This window comes from Hesperophylax consimilis, chromosome 12, assembly GCF_061612785.1.
Source record: "Hesperophylax consimilis isolate HC1 chromosome 12, BYU_Hcon_1.0, whole genome shotgun sequence".
NCBI classification, from domain to species: Eukaryota; Metazoa; Arthropoda; class Insecta; order Trichoptera; family Limnephilidae; genus Hesperophylax; species Hesperophylax consimilis.
The window spans coordinates 34,719,586-34,743,470 of NC_142847.1; the positions used below are offsets into that span (position 1 = coordinate 34,719,586).

The 23,885-nt window shown below is 34.8% G+C and overlaps 1 protein-coding gene across 1 annotated transcript; it reads right to left on the reverse strand.

The window, feature by feature from the left end:
• Positions 1–1,697: 1,697 nt before the first annotated feature.
• On the reverse strand, positions 1,698–23,617 carry ect (ectodermal). Its single transcript, XM_089637602.1, has 10 exons — positions 23,392–23,617; positions 15,953–16,069; positions 15,258–15,668; positions 13,536–13,543; positions 12,524–12,537; positions 10,771–10,776; positions 6,108–6,269; positions 3,477–4,110; positions 2,657–2,791; positions 1,698–1,823 (listed from the first exon to the last, which is right to left on the reverse strand). Exons 1-10 carry the CDS (start codon positions 23,615–23,617, stop codon positions 1,698–1,700), a joined length of 1,839 nt encoding a protein of 612 aa, XP_089493728.1.
• Between the last annotated feature and the right edge of the window lie 268 nt (positions 23,618–23,885).

The window sequence follows — 23,885 nt, forward strand, 5'->3', positions numbered from 1 at the left end:
TTAAGTACCTCTAAAGAACTAATCTATAACCTATTAAATATATAAATAATATTATCTAAATTATGCGAGGATTGTCACAAGGCAAAATTTTATGAAAAAACAGAATAAATGCATAAATCATATTTTAGTTTCACGTTTAAAAAAAAAATTCAATTCTTCGTTATACTGATATGTAAGCTATTTAAATATGTTTTAATGTGACCAGAAAAATATTCCACACTCGAAATAAAAATCCATTATTTATACGACCTCCTAAAGAGTATCACAAACGAAACAAAAAGACTCATATAGGTATGAAAATACATAAAAAATACAGTATTCTTTAAAATTTTCATAAATAATCATCAGTCATGTATGATTATTCTGTATTCCTTGATTATTTTTGTCACATGTTTCTGTTACAATTCGTTGTCTTATTTTCTGTCGTCAAGCAAATAACCAGTCCTTTAGTGTATATCACTACGTCGATGTTTTTGTTAGGTACAATTGTTGTCTTTTTTTCTGTTGTCAAGCAAGTAACCAGTATGAAGTCTTTTAGTATTTATCACTATGTCGATGTTTCTGTTACAAATCGTTGTCTTCTTTTTTGTCATCAAGCAAGTACCCAAAATGAAGTATTTTGGAATTTATCAATATGTCGATGTTGCTGTTATAATTCATTGTCTTATTTTTTGTAGTCAAGTAAGTAACATTGGTTATTTATATTAATGAAGTATTTTAGTATTTGTCACTATGTCGATGTTGATGCTACAATTCGTTGTCTTATTTTCTGTTGTCAAGCAAGTAACTAACATAAAGTCTTTTAGTATTTTTTCACTATGTGGATGTTGCTGTTACATTTTTTTTTATAACTTATTTTTTGTCATCAAGCAAGTAACCGAAATTACGTATATTAATATTTATCACTGTGTCGATGTTGATGTTACAATTGATTGTCTTATTTACTATCGTCAAGCAAAATAGCATTTAGCGTTAATCACTACGTCAAAGTTTCTGTTACAATTCGTTGTCTTATTTTCTGTTACAATTCGTTGTCATATTTTGTGTCATGAAGCAAGTAACCAAAATGAAGTATTTTAGTATTTATCACTTTGTCGATGTTGCTGTTATAATTGGTTGTCTTATTTATTGTCGTCAAGGAAATTAGCATTTAGCATTTATCACTACGTCGAAGTTTCTGTTTCAATTCGTTGTCTTATTTTCTGTCATCAAGCAAGTAACCAAAATAAAGTATTTTAGTATTTATCACAGTGTCGTTGTTGATGTTACAGTTCGTTGTCTTATTTTCTGTGTCAAGCAAGTATCCAGTCTTTTAGCATTTATCACTACGCCGATTTTTCTGTTACAATTAATTGTCTTATTTTCTGTCACTGAGCAAGTAACCAAAATGAAGTATTTTAGTATTATCACTACATCGATGTTTCTGTTACAATTCGTTGTCTTCTTTACTGTCGTCAAGTAAATAACCAGTCTTTTAGAATTTATCACTACGTTTCTGTCACCATTCTTTGTCTTGTTTTATGTCGTCAATCAAGTAACCAATGTGAATTTTTTAACTATTTATCACATAGTCAGTGTTTCTGTTACAAGTCATTGTCTTATTTTTTGTCGTCAAACGTGTAACCTATATGAAGTCTTTTAGTATTTGATGTTAAAGTCTTTTCCATTAATATTTCGTTTGGGACTTGTATCAGTTCCTATTTCTTCAGCATGGATCTGGTTACTTCCTTCAGTTTTTGTGAAACTACTTTCGCAATGTCAGAACTCTTCCTCCAGATGAATTCGCGAGTCCTGTCGTGGTTGTCAACGCTGTCAACCCTCACCTGAAACGCAAAAATATATTGTTGAGACATTTCTGATTCACTGTTGAAATATAACTCACTCATGAAGATGGAGCATCACACAAATTGGTCTTGACACACACTCCATAGTGCCTGCTTCATTCGCAATCCATCTATCGTCCATCGTCTCACATAACAGAATAAGACCCTTTTGTTATACCGAATAAAGTAAATATATGGAGTTGCTAGAGGTGACAAATAGATTAAGCGTGGAAAACAGACGTTTTACAAATCTTGCAAATAGTTTTAATATAGTGCATAACTCTGTTGGTAGCCCATTTCTATCCTCGTCCTCAAGACTTGTTCAAGATACCACACGGCAGAACAAATGTTCTAGCACAGCATGACAAGAGCAATGGTATTTTCTAATGGATTTCTAAAACGGTAGATAATATATATAATCATTCTTTAAATAACTTTCAAACTTTTTTTATATCAACTTCCCAATGACAACAAATGTTGAAATGAGAAAACTTGTTCTTTATATGGATAATTAATCCATCGTACAGTAAATTAAATATTTTAAAAAATATTTCTGATTCTCTTGATGGCTTTCTATCTTCCCGGGGTATCCTAGACTTCTTCATACATTCACTTGCTTGTCATCCTCCTGACAATCTTAACTCCAAGAGTCTCATTCATTCAATTCATCATTCAGATATCAAAGACTGTACTTTCAGGAAACTGCCATGTAGCCATATGCGATGATGCTGAGATTTTCCAGTCAGTGTTATAGGAATTTGTGTTTCAGGGAGATTCAATATTTGAGATCAGATAACCTTCTCTATGAATTATATTAAAAAAAGTCAATGTACCTGTTTAGGTTGAAGAACCTTAATTGAGTGAAGCTTCGCTGCCTTTCCATTGGGAATCCTCAGGTTCATCTTACCGAACATCTCAGCTGTGGTGGCGGTGGCACTTTTCACTTGCTTCTTGGCTCCACGACCGAACTGAAAATCAAACACAAATATAATACAATGCAAGATCCGAATTCCAAGAACGTAATGATGTGACCTTTACAACGTCCAAGCAAACAATTTAGGTGGCGGGTATGATAACTAACTGCCATAAGTCACCCTAAGTGGTTCGCTACGTCTGGTCACTTGGTGACGGATTCACGGTGTGAGGCATTGGTGACGGATGCGTTTTCCCACCAACTGCTTGGCAGGTCGGATTGGGAAAAGCCGGTTCAGGAAGACCCTCTCAACTCTCCAGCTGGATTATATTGATAATTTATCTATCGTGGAGTTAATACAAGAAAATCATTATCAAATCATTTGACGAGTGTTATTGACGCACCTTACATTACTGTCTACAGAAATAACAGTAATAACTAACGGAGTTCTCAGTGGCAGGACCACAGGTTTCCTGAAATATTTAGGAAATAACCTTTCTTGCTTTGAATAAGACATTCATCTTTTGAAAAATTTTCTTCGCATGTAAATAAGCATCCACCAGAACAATGTATCTTTATTATTTATCTCCAAATAATCAATTTCAATTTTGAAAACGACACTTGAATTCAAGGCAAATTTGAACCAGATTTCATGCAGGACTAACTCTCGCACAAACGACTAGCGGAATTATTAATCAATTGGTTTGATGATTATATTAATAAACAGGTTTTTGTCTTACCTCTTTCTCAACCTTCAATATGAGTGGACCAACAAAGAAGTTAGTCTTGACTGTGGTGTGATCTGACATTATATTCACGGTGACATCTTTACTCCTTCTCAGGGTGGCCAGACCATACAGAGTTCCTCTAGCCCTGGGCTTGCTCTTATTCTGTTTTCCTTTCCCTTTACCCTTTTTGTTCTTCTTGTTCTTCTTCGTCTTCTTCTTCTCCACCTTCTCAGTTGAAGCCGAGGCTCTATTCTGGTTGGTGGCTGATGCAATAGTTGCTACGTTTGGCACAGCTGTTGTTGAAATTTGCTGGGAAGAGAAACCAGGCGCAACGGGAGCAGCTAATAAAACTACGATTGGAGAGTCTTTACTGCTTGAGGTTGAAGTTCTTGGTGTTGAAGATGATTCTTGCTTCTTAGCTGATGTGCGTGCCGTTGTATCTGATACCACTTGGGTTGATGGAGAAATCTGAGATGTTGATGCGGAGGATGTTTGAGAGAGCTCTGGCTGTAGGGCTACGTCATTTTGGGATGCTGCGCTCGTTGTGGATTTCTCGATCTTGGCATCATCAACCTCGTGGGAGATTGTCTCGTTGGACTCCAGTGCTCTTCTGCCAGCGATTCTGTTTTCCTTTTTTGTCTTTTTGCTGAAATGAAAGTATAAAAAAATGTAATTCTGTCGTAGTGAAATTTGCATGATATCCAAAAATAACAAAAAATTATCTCCAAGGAATAAATTACTAATATATAAATCCACTATAAGACCTAAACTCACATACGCTAGCCCTATCTGGGCACACGCTTCAGAGCCTCAGTTAAAAAGACTACAAACATTTCAAAACAAAGCCATACGCATTGCCCTGGGAGCTCCTAGATCAAGGCTGCCCAACCTTTTTAACAGTTGGGCCAAATTGACGATTTTGAATCACTGGCGGGCCACTGAATACCTGACGGTTCCTATTTCCATGGGGGGGGGGGGTTGTTAGAGAATTTCTATAAAACATAATTCCTCACAAAAAAAATTCAAAATGAGTGCTCCCCACCAAATATTTGAAATCCATGGGGGGGGGGTTGTTACGGAACATCGATGAGGAGAAAAAATTAATTCCATGGGGGGGGGGGGGGTGGCTACAAGATTCCATTTCGGACGCAAAAAAATACTGTATCAAAACCGGTGTATTTTTGTTTAAAAAGTAAGTTCAACAGGTTAGATTTTTTCGTCGCTGATTCTCGTTCTGAGTAGCCCAAATAGCGATAAATCGCCTTCGTTGACAACACTAGTGACCGCGCGACACTTTTTCAAATTGGCGGATTGGCGGGTTTTTTGAAAATGGTTCACGCGGGCTACTTATAATTCGTTCGCGGGCCACATTATGGCCCGCGGGCCTGGGGTTGGGCAGCCTTGTCCTAGATGGATGAGGGTTGCTCAAATACACCGGGACTCTGAAGTTCCCCTCCTTAAAGATCACATCTTAAGTCTCGCGGAATCATTTTATGCGGGCCTCCCCACCCATGAAAACGCGTCCATCAACTGCCTCGCACAGTACGATGAAAATAAAATAACTACCTTTAAAAAACCCAAACAAATCCTCCGTAAATCTTAAATCCCCCATATTGCAGCCATGTTTCCTTGCAAAAATATTTTTAAAAAAACAACCAAAATAAAACTAAAATTTATCGTACAACCAATATTTAAAATCATGATGAAAGAGAAAGGGGCCTTTTTGGCCCGGAGCTCTGTATGCCAATATTTCATAAGTCATTGACTTTTACGCATGACAAGGTCAACGCATTTTTTTAAATCTCACAATATCATTTCCTTAATGAGCTTTAAATTATAATATCATATTTTTTATTTGTTCACTAAGAAAAAAAGTGTGTTAAAACTTGGAAGAAACCGGGCAGTAACTACTAGTTTTAAAGTAAATTGAAGACTTCCCTTGAAATCTATCAAACATGCTAATTTGGGTTGTCTGTGATGTGCGTTCGTGAAATATGAAATCTGGTTCGGTGAACTCAAATTTGCTTTAAATTATAAAATTAAACTGTAATTTTCAAAATTAGAACTGAGTGTGTAGAGTAATTAAAACAAGCGAAAAAGTGTGTACCTACTTATAATAAAATATTTTAAAAGAAAATTTGAAATTATAATATACCTGATTTTGTACGGGTCTGCGCTAGTATAGAAAATATTTTGAAATACATCTATTTTTGTTTTCTTTTAATGATTGTAAGGACATCTTTGAAGTGGAAATTATCCCACCTACCGACATTTGATCAAGCTGAAACTCGACAGATAGAGTCGTTGTCGATGACAATGCATTATATTAACTTTTGGTGAAAATCGGATTACATGGAAGCAGTCAATATACGAAATAAATGTCCTACCCAGTTGGGATTTGGCTCGGTTGTTAGCGATGATGACTCCAGTCCGTGGGGAGGAAGGTTAAATCATCATTAAAAAAAAACTTTAAATTGACCACTAGACGGCGCAAGAGATGGCGGAACCAGGTTTGGGCTAGGTACTGTCAAAATTTCATATTTTTATCTTACGTTCAACAAAGTGAGGTTAGATCTGTCGTAGCTAATCTAAAGTGATCATATTGATGATATGTCGGTTTTGAATACGATATAAAGTATTTACGTGGATGTCTTCTTCTTCTTTCCCTTGGTGGACTTCTTCTTAACGTCCACGGGCTGCAGCCTGACGCTTACAGGGTCGTAGGACTTCTTGAGGACCTTGTTGATCCTGTCCAGGATGTTGTCCACGAAGCGATTGTACTTGGCGATGTAGAGGGCAGCATTTCTGGTGGCATACTCATCATTTCCATGCACTTTGATAGCACCTAGTATTTTAAGGCATAATTATTTTAGTAAACCACTAAAAAAAAGTTGTTTTAATTTAATTTTCATGATGTATTTATATTTTCACGGTGTGTTTATATTTTCATTTTGTGATTATATTTTCAAGGTGTATTTATATTTTTATTATGTGTTTATATTTTCATAATGTGTTTATATTTCCACGTTGTGTTTATATTTTCATTGTGTATTTTAAACCACTAAAAAAAGTGGTTTTGATTTAATTTTCATGATGTGTTTATATTTTCATGAGGTGTTTATATTTTCACGGTGTCTTTATGTTTTCATTGTGTGATAATATTTTCAAGATGTATTTATATTTTTATGATTTGTTTATATTTTCAAGATGTGTTTACATTTTCATGGTGTATTTATATTTTCATGATTGTGAAAGAATTTTCGAGAACGGAGGAAACTTACTGATAAAAAATATTGCCAATTTATTAAGAATATTTCAAATTATTCCTGATGCGGTTCAAAGCGGGATTGCAGGCCGTTAACGAATGAATGGATAGGTTTCTTGATAAACTTTTAGTAAAATAATAATGTATTGTCACGATGTTAAAACACCTGTTCATAAAAATCCTAACATTTTCTTATTATGTCAATATATATTATTAAGACACGTGTTCTGATTTTATAACGAATTTACTAAAAGTTTATCAGGAAGTGGCCTGTAGTCCCGTTTTTTAACGGATTACCAAAAATTTTAAGAGATTTTTAATTAATCAGCAATACTCATTAAGTAAAATTTGTGTTGCGAAAGGAAAACAAGAACCAGTATGCTTCTGTAAAAATTAAAAAAAAAAATCATATCAAGTATTTCACAAGTACTTTTTTAAAATTTTTGTGTGAGTATTCACACAAAAATTGCACAAGAGACCCAAATAAGAGAAATAGGAAGTGGGGACATATCTGGCCATTTTAACGGCCCCTGTGGTCGGGGGATCGAGGCTCTCGACTAGCAAGCCGAAGGTTGCGGGTTCAAATACCGGCGTGCGCAAGTAAATTTATATGTGATTATTTTGTGTTATTTCACAATTTTTTCATATAAAAATATGTATAGTATATTTGCAGCACGTTCTTCAAAATACTCTCAGTTGCGCCCCGGTGTAAGACCACCATTCAGAATTGAAACGTTGCTTGATGACCAGACCTGAATAGCCAGGTACTCCCCACCTTCCTCTTTCCCATCTTCTTTCCCTCCCCACTACCTAATCGGGGATGCCATAGTCTCACTAGCCCCAAACGGCTGAGATTCTTGTGTGGTATTCACATTTAAAAAAATAAAATTTCAGTTTTGGTCACCAAGCACGGCTAAAGCCATTTCAAGCAATATTTTGATTCATAATGGTGGTTTTTCATCAGGGCGATACTGAAAGAATCTACCACTCTCGAACGAAAATATACTAAAATAGATATTATATTATTTTTAATGACACAAATTCATCAAATAAAATTTACATGTGTATGCTAGGATTTGAACCCGCGCCGTTCGAGTTCGTAGCCAAGGATGGAAATCCTTATATTATATTATGTACATCTCCGTACATATCCACTATTTCCTTATGAAATATGTAAGAAAAAATAGCTTACAGCAATACTCGATTTATCGATTCATCTTATTTTTCCCTTCGCACACAGATTTTACGAATTTGCACGTTTTTTATAAAAATAATAAATCTTATCATTCAGGCTACAGTTACATTAAAAATAGTTACAGTTAAAGGTAAACGTAACGTATGTTATAATCTACGCGTTCATAGATGGCGTTAATTTAATTATCTAACTAGAATACAGTTTTTGCAGGTTATGCTTTAATATGAATAAATATATTTGTCCGTTTATAATCTCAATTCTTTCAAGAAAAGCACACAAAACATAAAGGATTGAATCATCGATAGTATATTGTGTTTGTATGCCTTCATTGAAAGAATTGAGTTTTTATACGGACAAAACTATTTATTCGTATAAATATTGCATATGTACCGGCGCAAACATATAATCCGTATTAATATTTTAAAACACAACTTGTAAAAAGTGTGTTTTCATAAAATAATTCAATTAACGCCATCGTAGATTATAATGTATGTTACGATTACCCTTGAGCAAGTCGTCTTTTCTCTTTGGGTATCTATTTGCAATCCAAAATGAAAACTCCATTTGTAAAAAAGCTTACCTACAGTAAAAGTGTTTTTAATATTACAGTAAAATGTTCACACACCTACTAACTACGGTTGAAAAATAATAGTAAATAAAATGCATTACATTTCCAATACCTCTTCAATTTAACAATAAAATAAAATATTATAAAATATGCCCTTACCTTCATAATAGACATTGGCCAATTCTACTAAAGATGATCCCCAAAGCAACCAAAAGCAAGCAGGTTCAGTACTAGTTTTCGATAATATTATAGAATTCCTACTTACTGTATACCACGGACCTTAGAACTAACGTGTTACCATCTATAAAAACTACAAAATTATTGCAAAAATATTACAATAGTTGAGATTCAATCGAAAATTCATCCGTACACTCGTATATTCATGCTCGACGGTTCGACTCGATCGAATATGTTGACTCGAGAATTTCGATACAAGACGCCATATATATATACCACGGTAACCGGATAAATCATCACAATGATAATTCATCACATCTTTAAAAAGTTATATAAAGTCATGGAAAGAGATGAAACAAAACTTTATTAACTGGGTTATGTAAGTTGGGTAAGGTTAAAAAAAATAATTTCATCGTTTCTAATGACTTTATATCACTTTTTAAAAGTGTGTTGAATTGTCACTGTGTTGATTTATCATGGAACCATATACCACTAAGACGCTGGCTAGTCAAATCGTAAATATGTGTCGAATATCGAGCAAAAATTACGGACCTTTTTCGCGTCGAGCCGTTTGCTCGATGTTGAACAAAAAAGCATCGAGTGCCTCAGATCTTCGATTGAATCTTAACGTTTATATAAGAATTTTCTCGCAAATGTGAAGTGCCATTAATCTCCATCTTGTGTTTTAAGATTGCCAATTTGTTGGAAAGATACATATATGAACCGGTATTTCAGTAAAGTAATCAGTCGGCTAACCTTGCCAGGGCTCTTACACGATAGCTACTTAACGATCGTAATTATATGGCAAGCCGAGCTTTAAAAACAACTGAAATACCGGCCCGAAGGCTCTTCTTCCACAGGGATACGCATGTTCCTGATATTCAACGATTAAAGTATCTTAGTAACGACCGCCACACATTTCATACACAGGCATACATTGCCGAAATCTTGTAAACTCGTCGGCGACGCCAGTTTCCGCGATCAGTTTTCGGCTCGCGTAGTCGACACGTTAAACAATTGTATCAGACATGTTGTAACAATGCGTGCGCTTATGATCAATACTAGGAACTAAACAGTCAACAATTCAGTGTGGTTGTGAGTGAGGTTATGAAAACATTATAGATTAGACGTTTCGAGAATTATTCAAAAATGATTGGCTGACGCGGGTCTCTTGATTTCAGTAGCTACGTGTTTGGACTGTGCGCGACGTGAGTAGAACATACGAGTATCGGATACTTGCGTATCTCTATGGTAGAAGGGCCTACGTATTTAAGTTGTCTAGCATGCTTTGAGTAGGTTAATAGTCTGATAGTAGATTGTAGGTTCCGTAAAAATAATAATGATTCATTTATACATAGAAGTATCAGCCCGAATAAGTAATCCAGAACGACATTCGTTAAAATGGATAGTTTCCTGTGCAATAAGAAGTTGAATATTATGAAAATTCACTATCTTATGGTGCCATGTATATTTTTATGTAGTTATTGTAATATTACCTGCACAAAGAAGGAAAGAGAAAACCACAAACGTTACATACAAAAACCAAAAAGTTTTGAGAAAATTTCGAGTTAAAACTAGAGATAAAATTCGGTAACGCAATGAAATTCACCCAGATCATAACACCGTCTCTACCTCTGTAAACTTCTTTAGTATTTTTCAAAAGGTTGTAATTCTTTGAAAGTTAAAGTAGGCTTTATTATCTACCTATTGTAATATCAATTTCTGATCTCCTACGTTATGTATCCATCTTTTTTATTTGAGATTTAAATTTTATAATATTGTTGTGAGTTTTGAATGAGAGTGAGATTTTGTTTTGGAGTTTAATACCATATTATGGGAAGCTTTTTTTGCCCAAATGTTGCATTTGTAGTTGCTTGTTGTATATATGTTTTTCCCTTTTAATCTAGTATTTCTGTATTGGAAAATTCGTAATTTTTTTTACATTAGAAAGAAAAATAATTATTCTTTTCAGTTTACTTATTAACATACTCTTCTTTTTGGCATATTTCACATGATAGAAAAAAGTAAAAACACTTTTATATTACAACCCTAAAATGCTGGAGAAGTTAAAACACAATCTCTAAGCAACTTTAGCAGAAACGGTTTTCTCCTCAACATTAATTAAGCTCATTTGTAAAGATATTTGTACAATTTATATAAGCTGTTTGTTTCTTACAAATAAATAAACTATATCGATTACTAACAAACTATTATACATTTTATATATAATGTTCTAACATGTTTCTCTAAAAAAATTAAGATGTCAAATTATGTATTTAAACTTGAATAATCGAACTGGAATTCCAAATTTGTAAATTTGAATTTAGGCCTCAGTTTCCGCCCAGTTAGTAAGCCAGCTGATCGCGGTCAGGCACGTTTGGTGAGAATAAAATGTTGACGTATACTCTGTGAAATTTACAGTTGGATCAAACATATAAGTTCCTGTATAAATTATAACGAATTCTATGTGCTCAAATCATTGGAAAGCTAAGATACTAAGAAAAGCAGAGAACTAATTTGGAGCAGTTTGTATCGATCTACCATCCAACAAAGCTTACTGGTAGGGTTGCCTAACAATGTAAGTCTGTAGTCTAAAGTCAATAAATAATACGTCAATTTTAACCAATTTACTAACCATCACACCGTACGTGATTTTCATTATTTTTTGGGTTATTCCTCCTTCTTTAGCTAACATTTAGGACAGCGTTACAGTGTCCATCGTCAGGGCAGATGTGTTAATTGTGGTGAAATGTTTGTTTACACTGTTTATCATGAGTTAAATTATTGTGGTTTTCGGTATTTAGTTTTGGTGTAGCCGTGAAGTACCGAGTACCAAGAACTATTAAGAGTAGCCCCGTCGTCTCTTTTAATATATTAATTTTACTTGATTGTGCCATGTCTTCATGAAAATGCTCACATATTTTTGGATCTCCAGATTTGTAATACGACATCACATGGTTTCCCGCACATACGCCTCAAGGATCTCAGTTTTTACAGCATTCAGTCTACTTCCATACTTCTTCTGCATATTAGAAAATAAAAAAAAATGGCGTAGAAGGATCGTAATATTTGCCAAAATACCACATCATTTAAATATTTAAAACCATTCATATTTTACTTGTTTTATACCAATGTTTTTCCTGTGTTACTGATTACTCCATTGCATATTTCTCAATACTATAGGCATTAGTCAACGGAATTCAAAGTGTGTTGCCCTCACAACTGTCAATGGCATGGCAAAAATAAAAATGAAATGGTGACGTTTTATGATAATTTCATTAATTAAATTACTCGCAACGAGGTCGACTAACGGTCTCCTGTAACTTGTGACTAGTCGTTTTATTATAATAACCGCATTCTGTGTTCATTATGAATACATTCACGAGGAATGCTAACCAAAGAATAATATCGCGGATGGTGAAAAAAGTGCCACCTTTTCGTGTAAATATTACACCAGACGACAGAAGTGTTGAATACCAACCGACGATAAAAAAATTAAAAAAATTTCAATACTGGTATCTGAAAACGTTTTGTAAAACTTGAATCTACCATTTTTCTAAATAAATTCCGTCGAAGGGTCTTTTAGGTCAACTGCTTAAAGACCCTCACAATGATACAGGCCTCCTGTGTGGAATTATTACCTACTAATTCCACACAGGAGGCCTGAATCATTTGTGAGAATGCTGTTGGAGGGTCTTTTAAGTTGTTAAGCTGCTTCTTGAAGAGGCCTAAATTTTAAGATGGAGGAAACACAGGGGCCGGTAAATAATTCCACAGCTGAGCCGTTGGACACTAGTGTGTATCTGTTTCTTTAGATGTTAGTTTTAAATCAACGGATAAGCTTACTGGAGAACTTTTTAGGTGGTTGCTATATTTTACAAGAGTGTTTATTAACACTTCGCAGTTTGAAATTAAAATCAAGATAACTTGCTTTTTCTTGAATGCTTAGATATTTACTGAAGGAATTATTAACCGAAATCGTTTATTACAAATGTTTTAAAAATTTCAGCATCGAGGCAATACAAGCGGGTTTCTTATCAACTTTAAAAAGACATCCGATCTTTAATTTTTTTTTTCGCCTTGATGATAAGCAAGCTCATCGTCTATTTCATCCCACAATTAAAACAGACTCGGATGAGGCGTGGCTCTCCTCGACGGCGCGGTCATTAGAGAAGGATTATTTCCATAAAGTCGATAGCGCGAGAAAGATGGGCGTGTAAAAATAATAATGTTTTGTTCGTACGCAGCTTTCGGTAATACGCCTCGACACACCTGAGAGCCGCTAACGGGGCTTTCCAGACTAACTTGTTTTAATAAGGTCGGTGAGAGAGATCAATGGATCGCATCATCCGCATCTGAAGCCAGCGTCGAACCATCTCATCTTACATTATCTACTGTACATTATGCACTCTATTACCTACATAGCCTTAAAGTTTTGAGATTTCTACTTCAGCAGCGTGAACAGCTGCGATAACAATGTGAACGTCTATTGTGATTTCCCAATTCTACTGCAAACGTTGATTTCACTAGTAATTTCTATTAGGTTTCTTTGCATTTGTTGTGTGACGATGTGGTTATCAAGTCTTCTTCAATTGATTGTTAACAACAACGCGATGTTGTTTTCCAAAAGAAAACTTTCAACTATGTCATTGTGTTTGAGTGATATTGTTGCTTGACGATCAACGGTGCTATGCAACAACATTTTATGTTGTTTAAAGCTTAGATAAGACGTTATTTAATAGCTATTGTACTTTTGATTTCCGATAATCGCCACGTGTTCCATTGAGCCGACAAACCGCTAAAACGATCGGTTATCACGTCGAATTTGACAGTCCTTTCTTTGAGGAAAGTGAACCGCCGCGAGACGTACGTCACTGGGTTTGTTTGAAGAGTGGAGGCTTTCACGGGAGAGTTTCACCGGCGGAGGCAGCCAAGGACGTAGAGAGTTCTGAAGGTCGGAATGAGAGGCCGCGCTTCCGGTACTGGCGGAGATAGAGTGGATACTTAACATTCCAAGACGAGAGGTTTAGTAGGTGACCCACTGACACCGTTCGCGGGAGAAACACCCACTACTTTTCTCTAACCATCTACAGTCTCTACACGTCCACCAAACCGTCCGCTTCTTAATGGCCAACTTTACATAGATTCTCTTTTCATTGATTAACGCCGCTACCAGCCATGGGAGCAGCCTGTGTTTGAACACATCAAACTATTATTAAGCCGCGCCAATGTAATTATATTTATGAACAAGTGTATATATTGAAGTTAATTCGGTGATTTGTATTAGCGACCTAGAAACAGTAACATGTTTATTATGTTAACGAGCGGACATTGCCAAGTGACAGAACGGTGTCTAATAAATTATTTATCTGGCATCTTCTATAATATTATTTAAGGAATACAGCGCATATTAATAATTTCATTTCATTTGAATAATGAAGACTACCTTTGTCAGCACAATTTCAAATTATACTTTTCAATAATTGGAGGAATTTATAAAGCACCAATACCCTTACATACAATCTATTTACTTTCAGATCAAATTCACCCATAAAGCTTACCGTAGTCAACAATTTTTTGCCAATAAGCAGTAGTATAAAAGCATAGTTTGTTAAATAAACACAGGGACAGGAGTTAAAAGGAGGGTTTTGGTCAAAAGTCTTCGTCAGTTGTGGTCGTTTATCGTTTCGTTAAAGTCAGATACATCAGGTTGAGATTTCAAGTTCTTCTAAGAGTTCTACTTTCTAAGCCAAAGCAACTACAGCAGGATGGGAACTTGTGAAGTGGTTAAACAACAAATGAATCATTAGTAAGATATAAGCGTTTTTGTTACACGAAGCAAAAAATGATCAAATGTTACCAGAATCTGATCTGACGTGAAAATCAAATAAATTCAACAGAGACTGAATGTCACTCGATGTTTTCTGACTTGAAGGAAGCGAGAAGCGATGATTAACTACGAGACTATCGACCGTAGTAAAAACACATGTTCCAAGTAAACAACAGATTCGTCTATTAAAAGGATAAAAATTGTTATGTACATTCAACAAAGGCTCACACTGGTTATTTATACATGATTAGTTCTGGGGTTGGTTGGTCCAATGAGTTGCCACCGCTGTAGTGACATTTAGTCTAGAAATTTATTTAACTTTTCCGCCAGATGCGCTTTTGTAACTCGTGTATGACGTGGCGGGTTTTATATCTTTATAATAAACAGTCATCTCCGCTCTCTCTCGACAAATAAATAAATTAATAAATACTTAACATTAAATTCTTTTCTTAAATTAATTTCAATAAATTATTATTTGATTCTTTCTGCCGAATGGGCAAACTGCGAAATTTTAATGATGCTACTTCTACCTTCAAGTTTAGTAAGTCCAAATGTTGAGGTTTAAAGAAATGCAATGGACTGAAGGGGCAAATCACAGCAAATGTAAAAATGCTGTCACATAAATTATCTGATCATTTTGGGCTTCTCCTCTGCGTTAGTAATCTTTTGGTATTTTCTACTGGACTTTTTGCGTTGGGCGGAGGTGCTACTCTTGCGCGTCTTTTTCTCCCCCTTGGCCTTATGGGACTTGGACTCACGTGCTTGATTCTGTCTGGCGTCAATGACGTCACTGCCGAGGATCTCTTCATCGTCATCGTCATCATCGTCGTCTTCATCGTCATCGTCTTCATCGTCATCGCCGAGGGCGTCTTCGATTTCGTCTTCATCATCATCGTCTTCGTCGTCTTCCTCATCGACCTGGCTGGAGACTGGTTGCACTAGTTGCTGAGCGACTGCCTCACCGACTTGTGCTGGTTCTACTGCTGCGGCGGTCTCGGCGACTTCTCCCTCGACGACTTCTCCTGCGGCCTCTCCGACGGCGGCCTCAACGGCGTTGGCGGCAGAGTTGTCGACTTCAGCGACGATGGGGGCGGAGGGGACGGTCTCTGCGGGGGCGACCACGGCCTGGATGGCTCCGGTGGATACGTCATCATCATCATCATCGTCGTCTATAAATAGATCAATAAGCAATTAGAAAGTTTTTTTTACGCATTGCTTCCAAGTTTGCAGAATCAAAATGGATTTACAGTTTTACCATGCCATGTTAATTTATCAATTTGGATTATTGTAATTGATTACTCGGAAACGATGATTACGAGATACTCGGAAAAAACACCCAAAAGTATTTGAAGAATGTGCTATCATATTTCAAGTTTATTATACCACTCATGAAAAACTGACCACGCTACAATCTTCTAATGTCCTAAATACAAAAAATAATGATCATCCTTACCTCCTAAGATATCGTCGAAGAACCCCCCTAGGTAGTCATCATCATCATCGTCATCTTCATCGTCATCTGATGGGTCATCGTCTTCATCGTCGTCATCGTCATCATCATCGTCATCATCTGTGGAAAGAAGTAATATGTTTTTTTTATTTTGTACCAAAGACAAAACGAAAATATGGTTTAAGATAAATATTTTTACAAAGTGTAGATAAGTGTGTCTTTTAATGCGTAGATAAGTGTTTTTTTTAATTGTCAAAAGTACAAATTACAAAAAATTGAGTTGTATTTTTCAAAATAATATACACCGTGTTATCAGACTAAAACTTAGAGGGAATCCGTAATTTGTTTTATTTTGGCTATATAATACTTACTTAATGTACAAACTGAAAACTGTCGATTTCCCGAAAATTAATAAATAAATATTTCTGATCTCTATTAAAAAAAAACTTTTTTTTTTTCAAAATAATAAAATATTTAAAAAACAAGAATGGGTGATATCCAGATTTGGTGAGCATTCCTTTGTTCTTATGATGCAATTTATTCCTAGTCAGCATTATAGAGCTGTTTTTATTTTATTTCTTGTCTTCATCTTCATGCATCACAACCTTCTGTTGTGATGCATGAAGAGTCCTCGATGAGTGGTTATCTTTATTTTTCTTCAATTCTTTCTTCACGATAGAACTTAGATTCTCGTCAGGATTCATATTGGGCCCATTTCCAAGCCATGGAAGCTTTGGAATTTGCGTTATCTTAAAGATATTTGAATTATACTTTTGCACTGTGGCTGGGAGCCTTGTCGTGCATGCATGTTCCATCACTATTTAGAAACCAGGGTTGCCATTTAAAAAAAAAACAATCAATAACATAGCTCTTATTAAATAAAAAAAAAAAATTAGTTGACTAAAATATATCGGGGACGCCCAAGGCACGATCAAGTGAATCAGATGCTGGAGTCGGGACATGTCTAGAGTATGTATGAGACGATATATGAATGTGAATGAGTCAGGGAGTGGCAAGACAGAAGTGTTTGGCTGTCCATCTTCTATGAATACCCCTGCGGGGAATATGAATTATATTTAGTTAGTTTTAAGACGAATAAATTATAAAACTGGTGTAAAAATTACCTCCTAAGATGAAATCATGTCAATTTGTGTTTTAATTGTAAACAGACCGATTGCCGTCTCTAATGCACAGACGCAATCTAGACATTATGAGTCTATTATACGGGTATTCTAATGGAGACTGCTCTAATAAACTAGAAGCTTTGATCCGAAGTGCACATGCGTGAAACTCGATGGACACGAGCGGAGTTCACATTAAGTAAGTCGGCTTGTATGTGGAACGAGCTACCGAGATCGGTTTTTCCCCTTCATATAAACCAGGCCTCTTCAAGACCCGCATTAATAAATCCCTTCCTACAGCCCCTTCCTTAAGAGGAAGCTACAAGCCAAAAATGTGTATATTCTTGGTATACCTTATATTGTAGGTAATAAAATCGCTTTACAAACGGAGTCTAGAAAAGTTCGATTTCAAGCACAAAACTGGTTTTTATTTATTTTGTAAATTAATTTATAAGAAAGCAAAAAAGTTAATCAATTGAAACTGTCACAGATAATCTTAGCAACAATATTGTATTTTTTTTAAGTTGTTTCCTTTACGCGTTCATACATTTCTATTGAAAAAAATATGTTTTCTAGTGGTTTACATTTATATTGTTTATTGAGTAATTTATTATTTTATTTGTATTCTACTCAAGCTAAATGATAGGAAAATCTTCTATTTATCTAAAGCATTTTTTTGGTATTTGTAATGTATACCAATTCGTTATAAAGATTAATCAAAATAGTGATTTTGCATTAAGCCTTAACCTCACAACGCTGCCCAATCGGGTGGAGACATAGTTCGCCTGCCCTTGCACTGTACAGACAGGGGCGCTCTTGTGAGGTGTCACATAAATAAGTCTAATTATCTACACACGTACTCGTAAGTGTGTATTCATTAATGTATCGTTTTATTAATGGGTGTCAATTTTTACCAGTTGGTTTCAAGAATAACGCCGTTTAAATATGATAAAGGAATGGATTTTACGATAGCTTATTGTGATACTTTCTACAACATTGGTATTCGAGTCACCGGTGTCTTCCTTCCTACTGACATCAAATGATAAGAATGGCTCTGCCACCATATTAAGTAGCTCTATTAGAACTAGCGCTGACATAATGATTTACATATTATACATTATGAATTTGCAACGTGGCATTTTGAGGACTAGAACTCGAAGACAATAGGCGAAAGTTCTATAAAATATGAATTTCTACTGATAACTAATCACTCCTAACCTATCATAGTTCATATAATCTCTGGTTTATCAAATGTGAATTTCTATTTTGTAAACCAATCATTATTTTATATAATAAATAACTGAATTAGTCGGGATGTACGCAGAGCATTTCAAAATAAGATTTTTCTCTTATTTTGTACGTCAAGTTTGTAAAAATTTTATCAAGAAATATCAAAATTCTGCTTGGGATGTGAAAAAGGGATGGGGTGGTTTTTCAAAATCTACCTTTCTATTGTTTTATAGGTAATTTTTTTACGCTTTCGCATTACCAAGCTTAAATAATGTGGTAAAATCATGTATGAACGTGAGACAAATGTGGAGATCGTGTAAGGATGGTTTGGGCATGTAGAGCGAATGAGCAAAGAAAGGAGTGTAAGGAGAATATATGATGCAAATGTGAATGGTAGCAGAAGTCGGGGACGCCCGAGGAAGACATGGCAAGATCAAGTGAATTAGATATTTGAGTAGGACCATGTCAAGAGTCAGAATAATAGAAGAGTATGTATGAATGTGAATGAGGAAAGGAGTGTGTGCCAAGACCGACTTATTTGACGATCGGTCCTCTCTGCCTACCCCTGCGAGGAAAAGGCGTGATGGTTAGTTAGTTTTATTTTAAATGCAGACAAACATTCCCTAAATAACCTGACATTATTCCCTAAATCACCTGAAATTATTCCCTAAATAACCTGACAATATTCCCTAAATTACCTGATAATATTCCCTAAATAACCAGACAATATTCCCAAAGAACCTGGACATATTCCCTAAATAACCTGACAATATTCCCTAAATGTCCTGTAAAATTTCCCTGAAGAACCTGACAATATTCCCTAAATAACCTGGAAAAATTTTCTTAATTCTTGACATTATTCTCTAAATAACCTGACAATATTCCCTAAAAATACCTGACAATATTCCCTAAATAACCTGACAATATTCCCTAAATCACTTGACAATATTCCAATTCCTCCTATTTCCATCCCTTAAAGCGGAAAATAACGCTTGGGCAATGATGGATGGTCTTAGTTATCAAAGGCCGGGTGTGAACCAACTAAATGATTGCTTGCGAAAATCATGAAAAAATATATCCCGATGTTTTATCACATAGTTAAAAGCATAACTTGACTGAGCACTTTGAAATTGACGGATAATTTTATTAAAATTAAAAAAAAACCGTTCTACTTTCTTTTCTCGGATAAAAAATTATGCTTTCGAATCGCTAACTAAATTATGTACGCTTTTACCGGACGGGTTTGCCGGTGGTCGGAGCGGTTTTCGCGCCTGCCCGGCTGCCGCGCGTCGGTGTCTTATAAAGGCTTCCAGGTCAAACCTCCTCCTACCGCGCCGTGTCGGATACCGACACATTAGCATAACTATTCAGGTGAAGACTTGCCAAATTAGATGACACGGGGAAGGAATGCGTGATTGTCAGAACTTCCGTACATTTCATCATGTCGACACGGAGAAAAATAATATTGTTAATTTATTAAAAATCTCTTCAAATTATTCATATTCCGGTAAAAAATAAGATTACAGGCTCTTAATGAATTATAATAAATATATTATAATAATCCTGATAAACGATTTCAGAACCCGTGTTCATAAAAACATTTTGTCATTTTGTCGATAAGACAAACGCAGGTGCATGAATACGTTCTCCGATATTATAATGAATTTAATAAAAAAATTATCAGGAAATGGCCTGAGTCCCGTTTTTGACCGGAATACCAATAATTTGAAGAGATTTTTAATAAATTAGTATACTAATTTTTCTCCGTGTATAGTGATTGCTTTGTTTCTTATAACTTGCTTTTTACATAATCTATGCTCCGAACTGTTGTTATACTGTATCGTATTTTAGCACTAGGTAAGCTTGGTAGACAAGAAACTAAAATAAGTACTAAAAAAGTTAATTTTCCGTTCTCCACCGACTTCTTTATACGCATAAACTAATTGAATAAAACTTCGTGTCAACCAAATTACTACAAGAATCAACTATTTACGTCGGGGGAGATGCATTAAAGTTTTTTAAAGCTATCAAAAATGACATGAACCCCAAGACAAATTATTTTCATCAGGCCTCAAATGTGGAGCAAATATTCACAATTTTGTTGTTAATACTTATTTTACCACAATTTTACTATCACTCTTGTACATAAAAATAACTAATACCTCAGAATAGCTCCATATTCATAAAACACATTAAATACTTAGCCATTAATAACGAATACATTCAGATGAGAGCTTAGTTCAGAAACTAAAATAAAATCCAAAGACAATATCACATTGTTTCTAGGTATAAATTACAAACTGGCAGACAGTTGAACTTTAACTGCAAAACGTTTAAAAATAAAATCAAGAAATAACTAAACAATTCAAACAATATGCGCATTGATGTGTTTGGTTTATGTAAAAAAACCAATAACTAAAAAAAAGACTAGATCGCATAGTTTCCGAGTATAAAGTATAAATTGGCAGACATTTAAGCCTTTACTTAATGCGATGATGAAATAACTAAACAATGAAAAATATTATGTAATCGTCGTTGTCATTAGTTTATGTAAAAAAAAACAAAGACTAGAAAAACGAAGACTAGATCGCATAGTTTCCAAGTATAAATTATAAACTGAGAGACAGTTAAACTTTAAATTTAAAGCAATGATGAAAAATATTATGTTCGTCGTTGTCATCACAAAAACCAATGACTGAAAAAAACCGTAGACTAGATCGCATAGCTTCCGAGTATAAAGTATAAACTGGTAGACAGTTAAACTTTAACTTTTACATATTACAAAATGCAATCATGAAAATAAAGAAGAAAAAATATTGTGCGTAAAATATAAACAACAAAATAATGAAAAAAAGAATTCCAGATCTCACAGAGTATAAGGTATAAACTGGCAGACAGTTAACGATTAACTTTAACGATTCACTATTACTCTCGCCCGAAGAGCAAGTAGCCTTATCCGTGTCAATAACCGGCTTTGGCCTTCTTCTCTTCATGGTCCAAGAAAGTTGAACGAATTGAAACAAGTCGGTTGTTATAAAGAATAACTTATAGCACACTTGTCATAAAATACTACTCGACTTATGGTAGGCGACATTGAGTTTTTCAGTAGAAATAATTCAGCCACGCTTTCTTACAATCTGGTCCGAATACGCATTGAACTGGATTTAAATTGTGCGTAAATGATGATAATATTCTCAACATGTAATTATTGTATTTATCACAGTGAAGTTCTATTATATTCATAAGTTTTCCTTTTTCTGTTTGTGGACACATTATTTATCTAATAAAATAAAATACTTTTTGTTTTAAAACCACATTATTACAGTAATAATTTGTACCCTGGAGATGCTTGAGTAAAGCGAAACCGGTCGGTTCTAAAAATTATTAAAAACACGTGGTTTTAAAACAAAAAGTATTGTATTTTGTCAAACAACAAAGTGATTGCTTTCTACAATAATACATTATTTATTTAATTATCTTCTTCTAGAATTTTTTTTTATACAAATGACTTTTTTTAGAAGCTAATAAATAGCTCATGGTGTATTTAATTTAATAGTTTCAATAAATTTAAGTTTACCTAGAAATTCTACAAAGAATGAGCTGTACTAATTTCATGATTCCAAATTTTACAGATGTTTGGTAGTAAACACTTTGTCTGCTTCGCTACTATAAATTTTACCAAAATACTTTTTTTTATATTTTGTTTCTTTAGTTTTTATTTTAAGTTCTGCTAGTTTTAAAACTGAACATATATAGCACAAAGGGTAACAATTATTTTATAAGCAATAATTATTAGCCTGAAACACTCATCCACATTGAAAAATCTCCTGATAAAAGATACATGACGCCAACGGGACTTGAACCCGTGTCCTTTCGATTTCCGGTCGAATTCTGACCACTGAGCTATTGCGGCTTATCTCTTATCCGCGAAATAATTCAATATATACTAGTGTTTCATTCAACAATTACTGCTTGTTACATTTTTTGGTGAAGATACTAGAACTTGTCATTATTATTAATTGTTACCCTTTGTGCTATGCATAAAAAATCTTGTCTTAAACATTAGTTTACCAAAATAATAATGAAAATATATATCAATAAAACTAAAATCCGTGTCGCAGAATACAGGAACAAAAACGTTTTATTTTACAGATAAATATTGTAATCGAAAAATTAAAAACTATGGGAAAATGATATCAGGAAGTAATTACCTACGACATAATCTATGTTAAAAAAACGAGTTTGAATAAATTTGGTCGGATGAATTTTAATCACCTCAAGTTCATTTGTCACGGAGTGCTTAAAAACAATGGAGCTGCTCAGTTAATTTAAGAGCACGTTTGGAACACCGTCTTGGTTATCTATGGGTAATTAATTTATTGATAAATTAATTAATCAGAGAATTTCTCAGATGCCAAAATAAAAGAACATTTTTTCCCACATTAAGATTTTCATTGGTTGATTTGATATAACATTTTCTGATAATAATTACATTTATGCAACCCGAATTTTAGATACTATGGTTTAAAAAAAATGCAAAGTTAGCATTCGTAGGTATATCCATTTTGTTCATAACGTTAAATGTATAATACGAGAATTTCATTTTTGAAAATATAGGACTTTGAAATAAACAATGACACAGAGATTGTAGTGGCTATGTCCCACCTCCAGTGAAGCGATTTCATAGAAATTAAGGGAACAACTACAAGAAACAATGATTTTGGAGTCTTGGATATACGTATCACATTAACTACAAAGTACAAAATACGTTTAATTGACCAGTCGGTGGCTGAGTTGAATCGCGTTTGGATCCTACTCAGGCGTAGTGTGTTCAATTCCTAGGCTGGCTCACTCCTCCATCACAACACAAGAAACATTTTCCTCTTAATGTAGCGGTAGTAGGAGATTTTAAAATATTGTCAGGTTATTCGTAACCCGGGAATGTATGTCTTTATTTTAAGAAATAATTAATTCTTGGAAAGGGAAAGCTAAACATTTGTCTTGTATTTGTACGTTAGTACAGATATGTTCAACCCGCAACATAATTCCTGTCATGATCTATTATGGTAAATTTAATTTTAAAAATCTTACCGTCTTCAAAGACATCTTCGATATCATCATCATCATCGTCGTCATCGTCATCATCATCGTCGTCATCGGATGAGACGGCCTGTGGGGGCTTGGCGGCTGCCTGTCTCGCGGTCTCTCCGACCAGCGCGCGGCTTGCCGCAGGGTCCTCCTTTGGGCCCACCGGTGATCCCTGGGCTAGCGCCAGCATCAGGAAGCCGACGGCCAGGAAGGTTAACGACACTTTCATCTTGATTTGCTGGGGGAAAAGAAAACATTTATTTATTTTATAATACAGATATCAAAAAAATTACATTAAATCAGCTTATATATGTGGAACTTAGGAATCCAAAGACTTCATCATTTTGACCGTGATACATCTTACCTGTTTTTTGGTTGAGTCCTATTATCTTTACAATTGGTATATGACTGTTAATGTTTTTAATGTAGTTAGTAGTTTGAGGGACATTTTTAATACTGTCTACAACTACATGCGTTAATTCTATTCGTTGCGCTGG

Excerpts from the sequence above, each read along its gene's own strand:
- ect (XM_089637602.1), bottom strand. The coding sequence starts at position 23,617 with ATGAAAGTGTCGTTAACCTTCCTGGCCGTCGGCTTCCTGATGCTGGCG. Across the intron at positions 4,111-6,107 it reads AAGAAGAAGAAGACATCCAC|CAAAAAGACAAAAAAGGAAA; the intron begins GTAAATACTTTA and ends CTTTCATTTCAG. Across the intron at positions 1,824-2,656 it reads AGGTTCTTCAACCTAAACAG|GTGAGGGTTGACAGCGTTGA; the intron begins GTACATTGACTT and ends TTTGCGTTTCAG.